Source organism: Gavialis gangeticus, unplaced genomic scaffold (assembly GCF_001723915.1).
Source record: "Gavialis gangeticus isolate Ggan-Ray unplaced genomic scaffold, GavGan_comp1, whole genome shotgun sequence".
NCBI classification, from domain to species: Eukaryota; Metazoa; Chordata; order Crocodylia; family Gavialidae; genus Gavialis; species Gavialis gangeticus.
The window spans coordinates 211,256,445-211,266,292 of NW_017729032.1; the positions used below are offsets into that span (position 1 = coordinate 211,256,445).

A 9,848-nucleotide genomic window follows, 5' to 3' on the forward strand; every position below is an offset into this window, starting at 1 on the left:
TGTACTTTTGGTACTGCACATTAGAGGAACCTAATACACATTTATTTAATACCTCACATGGGAGGTACTAAATTTAATGCACATTAGGAAAAGGGCATTAATGCACATGTAGACATGCTCAGTTACTGACAGCTGTGGGAGGAGGACTGAGATGAAAACTCTATTCAGGACACCAGGGGCAGTGGTAGGAATCTTACTTAGTCAAATGTGTTACCTAGTAGAAATTGGCAACTGACTAAAGGTCCAGTATTTTTCTTTGTTTCAAACTCTTGGACTTTGTGCTTATGAGTGGGGAAGTATTGCCTATCAAAGAAGGTAATTTATTTTTCTTGACTTGCCAACCTGGACATTTTTACTGCCAACATCAGGTAAGGATTCCTGGAATTTCAAATATTACATGTATTAGAATATTTTCATTTATTGTAAGTGTCATATCTTTATTTCACATTCATAATTTAAAGACTTTACTTTCTCCTACCCTGACAAATTTGAGTGTCTGCTGCCACACAATCATTTTCCAAAAGTAATGAATAATGGTTCTATCACTAATATGCTTCATGACATCTGTTTTTTTCCTTTTCTGATTTTCATTGTGTAACTATGGAAACTGAGGGTGCATACCTCAGTAGCTCACAGAGGAGCAGGCAAGGTAATTTTATTAATTTTATTAAATCCTCAGGATAGATATCTTTTGCTTCATCATTAATTAGAAGTAATCTAACTTTGAGGATGCCTTATTAAAACCAGTAGAATGGTCTTTTTCAATTGCATGACAAAGCAGGAGCTCCTGGGAATGTTGTAAACAATTACTCACACTTAATAAAAAGGCTCAGTCAGGAAGCTTATTTATTTATATTCACATCTAGGTTTTTATACAACACCCATCACTCAGGTATATTAATATCTTGTGTGCATTATGCAATTACCACCCATTTCAGCACAAGGAGTGGTTCACACCACATAGCATTCTGAGAGATGTCTTGAGGAGCGTGTCAAAAGATGACACTTACCAGATGACAAAAAGAAACATGGCTATAAGTACCTATTCTATGTAGAAGAAATCTAAAGTAGCACTGAACTACTATAAAGGCTTCTGTATCACCTTTCCAAGCCCCAACATAGATGATAAAGCTAAAAAGAGGGTGTCACCAAGGTGTCATCAAGGTAATCTCAGCTCTGAGCTGACTCTAGCCTCTATAATGAGCTGATAACAATTCCAGTAGCCTTGAGACACATGTACCTTATACAGGGACCATTAACCAAGTAATCCTAGGACTGAGAGGCTGCAAAAAGCACTTTTGTGTGCCATCTCTCCCACCCCCACACCCTGTCCTCAGCTGAACTATACACTGGATCTAATCCAGCATGTTTTTATTGTCTACAGTTTGGAAAAGAGAAGTATCTCACCTAGGATACCACTTCAGTAAAAACATATTTGTTGATATACACAATGATTCAGAGCCTGGTCCCTTGTTCCTCTTGCTATGTGTGCCTGGTAAGTCCAGCTTTACCAATAGCTTGGTAAGTCTTCTGATAACAGAGATGTTCATTTGTGGAGCTAATTACCACAGAATATTGGAGAGACCAAGAAGGTAGCAATACGTAAAAAATAATTGGACACTTACATGAATAGCAAATATAAACAGAGTTATAATGCTGATTGCTAACATACATTTTGAAAGATATATTAAATATCATGCTTCACAGGTAAGGGAACAAGAGGAAGATGAATATGTGGGGTACATTATCCCACATCTGCTGGCTCTATGGGTATTTTTCACTTCCCTCTGAAGCATCTGGAGGGGTGAGACTGTCCAGGACTGGGAGTAATGGGCCTTGAAGCCCATCCAGTATGTTCCTACAAGACTAATGCTCTTGGGAAAGAGCATGGCTAAGATGTCACTGCGCTTCAGCCATCCTTGTTGATGACACAGCCAACCAGCCTCCATGAGGAAACACATGGAGGAGTGTCAATTAGGCTAGGGACAGACATTACACATAAACTGGTTTAAGTGATCACAAACTGGTTTAAACCTGTAAGAGAACAGATGTTCAGTGAACATAAACCAGTTTGAAAATGGCTGAAACCAGTTTGAGATAAACCTGGTTGAATGTAGTATCAGACTTAACTGATTTGGCTCAAACCAGTTTATGCAATGTCTGTCCCAGACCCCTTGCTGGTTTAAGTTAAATCAGAGACACTACCCCCCGCCCCCAGCATCCCAGAATGCTCTCTGGGCTGGGTAGGGGTCTCTGCTCCACAGCAGGGCTGGCCCCTCCCCTCTGCTCCCTGGCTGGAGCTCAACACAGACATGCAGGCACAGCAGGGTCTGCTGGGTTCCCCATGCCCCCCCTCTCCCCCTCTCAGCCACCACTCATTACTTAAGCAGAGATCCTTTCCTCCTCTCTACCACAGCAGGGGCTATAGGCAGACAGAATAGTGACCGCTTAGAGCTTTTGGAGCTAATCAACAGGTCATCTGGTAAGGTGTTTAAGAAGTTTGAAGTAATGTAGAAAGAGGCTACTGTTTTGCTAATCAGGTGATAAAGACTGTTATCAGTGTGTCATCCCTGCCCCCTGCCCCCTACCCAGCTGGCTTGGACATCTATCAGTTTGCTGCAAACAGTATGATGAAGCAGGGAGGAAGATTGAAAAGCTCCATATCTTCAGCAGATGCATTCACTGAACAACCCCCCTTGCCTTAGAGTACTAGCCCGGGGCTGGCAAGACTCTCCCTCCCCCCCCCCCCCCCTTTAAGCAGCCAGCAGGGAAAAGCCTGGGACTGTGCAGGCAGACCTCCCTAATGAAAGAGTCCTGCCGGGGCCTGGCCACATCCCCCTCAGCTCACCTCCCTGCAGAAGGGAAGGGAGGGCAGCTCTAGTGCCCCCTACCATCTTGGCTTCTAGCCTGACCCACTACAGGCATGTGCCTGAATTTCCTCAGTCTAGAGAGAATGTTTGTCCAGTTTTAAACCAGTTCTGCTTAGTCAGGTTAGACTAACCTGCAAAAATTGAAACAATTCAGGCTCAGGCTTTTTGAATGTCTGTCCCTAGCCTTAGAGACTGGGAATTCTATCTGCCCTGTTCACTCTTTGTAGGAACCAGGAATTGAAATTCAGGCTTTCTTGACATCAATGGCAAAACTGGCACTGACTCCAAAGAAGCCAGGATTTCATCTAGGTTTGACTTTGAGCAAATGAAGTATCACCTAAAATGTTTATGGTAGGTACAGAGATGTGTTTTATCTTATGGGCTGAAACATGTCTTTGTTTTTTAAACCTGAATATATTGGAGGGAATCTTGCACAAGTTGCAGCACTCCGTTTTGTATGCAACGATGTCATGAAAAGGAAAGCTCCACTTTGTGTTGCTTAGAATGTATTGTAAGTGTGATGTCATGGTACACAGGACTTGTGCTAGCCCCATGTATAGGGCTTGCCATACATGAATATCAAGTTGCAGTTTGTACCATTTACAGAAGCTTGATTCTCTTGCAGTAGCACATGCCACATTGCTCAGGCTGCACATCAAAGGTTTTCAAAACAAAATAAACAGTGATGGCATGAGGAATGTTCACTTACCTAGAGGAGATTCAACCAAAATAAGGGTTACAGTTGCATTCTGTGGCTTAGACAATGTTCCTATATCAGCTAAACAAGTCAGAGTCTCATTGGTTAATGGAGTCAAAGTTAAGATGCTGGTTGTATTGTGAAGGCCATTAGATTCTTGACCGTGTTCAGTGATATACATCGATTTATCTACGAAAGAGTTATTTATCTTCCAGGTAATGTTTGGAGCTGGAGCCCATCCTAAGGCTTCACAAAAAATTTCAATTGTTTTGTTCACTTCTACTGTCAAGTTGCTATCTTTGATGAACAAAGATCCATTAACTGTAGGAGGCAAAAATGTTTTCTTTCTTCAGAATATTTAAATTAAATGCTTTGCTACTGCCAGCTTTAAATCTCTTTTGATAACAGAAATCAATCATGTTTTGAAATGTACATTAAAAAACCTATAAAATACTGGTTGTCTCATTTTTACGAGAGAAACACAAAGCTATTGCAATTTCTTGCCCATGTTATATTCTGTTTTGACATTAGGCTCAGTTTTCAATTAAAAAGGCTGGAATTATATTTCTCTGTTAGTTTTTAAAGAGTTTCTTCAGGTCAATCAGGAAACAAATTATAGAAGGCTCATATTCTCTTGGTGTTAGGTATTTTTCTTTATAACAAATTAACAGTGGGCAGAAGGAAGATTCTACTTGATTGAATGCACATGCAACAGTGATGATTGAGAGAGCTTATATAGAAAGTACTTGATATGCAGGATCTTATTTTTTCTTGGTCGCTGTAATGTAGAGCAAAAATCATAACAAGAGGGGTATAACCTTGTGTCTCAGAGACTACACTTCTGCACTCCCTTGAATCAACTACAAATAAGCTGGCTGGATGCTGCCAATTCCTAAATCAGAAGTAGAAGGGAAGCTCTACATTAAATACCAAATATGGTTTATGTACAAAACTGAGCAAAAATCCATAAAGATTCTGGTCAGAAGAGATTCTTTTTGACTGATAAATGGCACTGTTATTAACGGGCTTCTGGCACTCTCAAGCAATCCAAGAAAGAATAAGAGAAGCTATGGAAAAAAGAGAGCAGAATTGAAATCTTTTATAGCAGCAGCCTGAATATGAGTGAGAAAGCTGCTCTGATGCAAAATTACTGAAACAGCTTTCAAAAGAAGAGACATAGCAGATATAGGACATTAAATGAAAGAAAGAAACAATATATAGAGACAATCTGGGCAATGTGCCAAAGTCTGTTTTACCAGTAATTTAAAATGAATTCCTTGACATGAAAATTCATACACACCTTGAACAGTAAGAAATGCATAGCCATTTTCAGTACTGCCTTGACTGCTGCATTCTATTTTACCAGAATCACTCTGACGGACATCATGGATAATCAGCTCTGAAGTAAATTCATTACCAGCCGTATAATTTTGAGAGGTGAAACGATTTTCTGTTATAACAGGTCCTAAATGATTAACTACAGTAAGAACAAGTTTCCCATTTGAAAGCCAAATGATGATTTTCCATTCCTGTGAGACAGTGCAGTTAAACCGGGCCTCTGAACCAGCTAGAACTGTTGCATTAGCAGGACCACGGACAATAGTATAACAGAAGCCAAGACCTGTGAGGGAAAACAAATCCAAGAATTATAAGTATAGAAATACAAATGTCAAAGTAGTGCTCTGGCTTGCTTAGTTTATTCTGCAAGATACTGTTATAAAACAATAATACTGTGTTTACTCAATTCTAAGATGAGGGTTCCTTTCTCCCATTTAACACGGGGGAAAAGCCCCGCATCTTAGAACTGAGTACAAAGGGGTGGAGGGAGCAGGTGACTGCTGTGGCTATCAGCTCATCTCCTTGAATCTCCCCACCTCCCACAGCCTCTCTCCCTCTCCCCACCCCACTCCCTCTGCCCCTATGTTTTTCAGTTCTGAAAGACTTCATCCACACTGCAGCCTAGGATACTAAGCCCAGCTCCAGCCCAGCCCCATAGCAGTGACGTACATAGCCTGCACAGCTGCTATGGGACCAAGCTGGAGCCATGCTCAGTGCCCCAGGCTTGAACAGGGATGGAGCCTGCTGGCATGAAGCCAAGATAAGGGGAGAATGGGGGAGCTAAGTCTGAGAGGAGATAGGGATGGAGGGAAGGGGCAGGAGGGGGAGCAGAATGGGAAGGGGGGCCCAAGACCCTGGGAGTGGGGGCAAGCAGGGGGTAGGCAGGTGGAAGAGGTGACAAGAGAGCAGGTGCAAGCAGAGGGCATGCTGCTTGATCTTCCCATACCACCTGCATGCCACTGCCTTCCCTCTGCAGAGGTGGGGGTAAAGTAAAGACAACCGTCCAATAATTAGATTATATAGATGGAAAATTATACCAAATTTACCATTTTTCCTATACAGAATCTAAGTCTTGGGGTGGGGAGAGGGTTCATCTTAAATTCAGGGTTGTCTTAAATTAAAGTAAATATGGTCCTTTTGGTATTGCATAGATGTAAGCATTTGACACCTGAAGAGAATGCCTATTAAAGGTAACCATCACTATATCTAATCTAACAGCATATATCCAACAGTGGTGAATATCTAATGTTTGCAGAGCAAGTTTTAAATACCAACTATTAGCAATAAGTGCCACTTTAAAAAAATCAGTGTTGAAATGAAGTCAAGGTTGAGTATGGTTGATGGTACATCAGTAATCTGCGGAAAACACATTACGGGGTCCTTGTAATGTCATCCCACAGTCATGGGACGCACAGAATTTAAATAAATCCAGAGTGGGTGTATATCCCACTGCCAGTTTTGTGTGCAGATAGATACACCATTGTTATCTAGTGATGGAACACTCCTAGCCCACCTTAGAGCCAAGCTGTGTTAAATTAGCCAATCATTAGTGAAAGGCTGCCAACTTGTGAAGAGGTGCCCCAATGAGATGGGCATTCTGCAGAACAGAGAAATAAGGAGTCCCAGTGTCCCACTTCCTCCATACTTTGAGGGTTCCCCATGCCATGCTGCATCAATACACAAGGAAAGCAAGACAGCAATGCCAACGGGAAATTTTCCAGAACCAGTGCCCAAAGCATACAGTCTTTAGGATAGCAGGATTAAGTAGAAAATTCTTCCCACAGTCTCCCATTAAAACTAACAGAATTGCCTCATATAAAATTAACTGTAGAGGAAGGATAGGGTGCAGACAGAAGTGCAGCTCCCCACTATAACTGGGAACACTTTGCAGGAAGTGTTCTGAGTTACAAAGATCCCTCAAACAAACAGAAGTTCACTGTTGGTTCTAAGAGGGAGGGAATCCAGCTGCTGGCTGCCTGCCTACAGCCGGTTTCCCCTACCAATGGCCCCTCCTCCCTGCCAACCTGTCTCTATTTTCAGAATGGGAGTGGTGAAAGGGAGCAGGAACCCATTCTAGAAGTTTCCCAGCCAATACTGGTCAGTGGGGTGGCTGAATTGGAGCCCCCAAAAGACTGAACTCCCTCTGCTCCCTTTCTCCTATCCCATTCTGAAAACAATAACAGCTTGGCAGGCAGTGCAGACAGAAGTTACAGAAGACGTTTTCTTTTGAAACATCTTCATCTGAACCCTCATTGCATGAGGGTTCAGATTTTTGCCCAATCGGGCATTTTTGAAGCTGTCTGCAGCTGTACACTTGTATTTGGTCATGGCTATAGACCACTTTCTGTGGCCAAATTGGGCAAAAAAAATTTCAGTGTACTTAGCCTCAGACATTCCAGATCTTTAGCCCCCCCAAAATGAACATTTTAAAACTTATTTGGACCATTCTGAATGTCTAAACTAAGGCTGAAAGTGAAATATATATACAAAAGTTATGGATCATTAGATGCCAGTTTGTGATAGTATTTAGGGTGATATAAAATCCTTGCCTCTTGCATAGATACCAGTTTAGCAGTCCTGATTTTTTATTTATTGTCCACAAATTTGTGAGCTAGCTCAGATAACTTATATTTTTATACTCTTTCAGATCCTAAACTAATCAGCATTCCTTGCAAACTAAATTTTTCTTTCATAATATTTGTCATAAATGAAGTTCCCCAGGCATCTTTAATTGTGGTGCCTACAGATTCCCCAAAGTATCTTTGGTCTCTTCTGTTCTCTTCTCACGGAACATTTTAGTTTACAAGGATGTTGGTCTTCTTTAATAAATGTCTTCAGTGTTACGGTACTAGTGAGCATTTTGTGGCTTGTGGTGTGTAAGTGTAAAGCTACAGCAGATGTGCTTGCAGACCCTGTATAAAATTCTAGCCTCTTCATGAAGTCACTCTGTCCCTTCATTTTAGAATAACAGAATCAGGTTAGTAAATCTTTAAGTTACATGAAACATATCACTAAATGTTTACCAAAGGATGAAACTGTCCAAAGTTCAAAACAAGAACTTTCACTTACATCTAAGTGTGTTGTTCTGTTCCTGGAATTCCAGCCATCTAATCTTTTAATGACTATGTAATTATTTTATGAATTTGCATTCCTCACTCTCTCATACAAATGTATTATAATGGATATTATGACATTCTTGCAGAAATACAAAGTATTTCTTATGTACAAAAACTCAGTGCCAAGGGTCAGGATTCTGTCTAAGTTGTGTGGTGTGCACGGCCACGCAGGTGCACTCATGCCATGCTGTCAGGCACGCCTGCGCAGCTGTGCATGCTGCACAGCTTAGAGGGAATGCTGGCAAGGGTACATGACGGCCACAGTGATGGGAAATATTTTGCTAGGCTAGCTACAGACATCCAAAAAGCTGGAGCCTGAACTGATTCAACCTTTGCAAGGTAGTCTAAACTACCTAGGTTGAACCGTTTTGTAACAGGACAAACTTTTTCTCTGGACTCAGGAACTGTGAGCACATACCTGCAGTTGCTCAGACCAGGCACCAGGGGGCACTAGAGCCAGCCCTCAGCTGCAGGAAAGTGTGTTGGGAGTGTGTGGCCAGTCCAGGCTGAACTGGCTGGAGAGGGGTCTAATTCCCCCCTCCCTGTGCCACTGGCAGGGACCCAAGCCATGTCTGCTGCATGCTCCCCACTCACTGCTGCAATAGTGGGGCACCATGTCCCCTGAAGCAAAGAGGGGCAGGGAGGAGGGTTAGTCTCTCTTCTACCCCACTGGCAGCTTGGTCTGCTGACTGTTGCTGCCATGCTTGTTCCCTGCGGGGGAATAACAAGGACCTTTGATGTGGGCAGCAGCCCCTGTCATAATGTTGGGGAGTGAGAGCCCCTTCCCAGCAGGTGTGGTGCAGAGCTGGAAGAGCTGCATGCAGCAGCACCAGCATCCAGAGAGGGCCAGAGACCTCCCAACCTCCTGCCTCGCAGTGCCGCTGCGCTTCGCAGGGCAGCCCCTGCCAGGAAGTGCTCGTGCTTGGGGAAACGAGGATGGGGCCTGCTGCCCCGGCACAGTCATTCCGCCCTCACTGCTCCAGTGGCCAGGCAGGTCCAGACACCACCTGCAAGGCCTCTGGTGGGGAGCAGGGGCTGGGGTCACTCCCCACTCTGCCCCTGGGGCACCGCAACTGGGTCTGCCTGGCACAGCCACAGCCACCACTCAGTCTGTGCTTGGGGTAGCATCTGGTGGAATATGCCCCCTCCTGCTGGGAGGTGGCTGGCCCCAAGCACAGACCAAGTGGTGGCTGCAAAGCAAGAAGTGGGCAGACTTGGTCTGTGCTCAGAGCCTAATATACTATAATAGATATTATGATATTCTTGCACAAATACAAAGTATTTCTTCTGTACAAAAACTCATTGCCAAGGGTCAGCATTCCCTCTAAGCTGTGTGGCGTGTGCCAGCAGGAGGGGGCTTATTCTGTTGGATGCTGCCCCAAGCAGAAACCAAGCAGCAGCTGCAGCCAGGCTGGGCAAACCCAGCTGTGGTGCCCTAGGAGCAGAGCAGGGAGTAACCCCACTTCCTGCCCCCCACTCCCTCAGAGACCCTGCAGGAAGTGGCTGGCCCTGCCCCCACCCAGACACTGGAGCAGTGAGTGGGGAGTGACTATAATGGGGGCATTTCCCCAAGCGCAATCCCTTTCCTGGCAGGGAGCCGCACTCCAGCTAAGAGAAGCTGCTGAGGACCACTGCAGTGCTGGGGGAGTTAGGAGGGCTCTGGCTCTATCCAGACACTGGTGCTGCCACACACAGCACGCTGCAAATCTGCCCAGCCCCATAGCACAATGTCCCCACCAGGAAGGGGTTGGCACTCCTTGACATTGTGACAGGAGCTGCTGCCCCCAAAGGCCCTGCCCTCTCCTGCTTCAGTGGCGGGGGGGGGGG

General features: G+C 44.1%; 1 protein-coding gene across 2 annotated transcripts in view; it reads right to left on the bottom strand.

Moving 5' to 3' along the window:
* IGSF5 (immunoglobulin superfamily member 5) overlaps nucleotides 1-9,848 on the bottom strand; it is an 86,520-nt gene that overhangs the window by 63,298 nt on the left and 13,374 nt on the right. For both annotated transcript variants that reach the window (XM_019525432.1, XM_019525431.1), the window contains exons 3-4: nucleotides 4,868-5,188; nucleotides 3,580-3,888 (exon numbers count right to left, since the gene is read on the bottom strand). In XM_019525432.1, coding sequence (XP_019380977.1) covers nucleotides 3,580-3,888; nucleotides 4,868-5,188 — 630 coding nt within the window. The remainder of the gene's footprint in view (nucleotides 1-3,579; nucleotides 3,889-4,867; nucleotides 5,189-9,848) is intronic.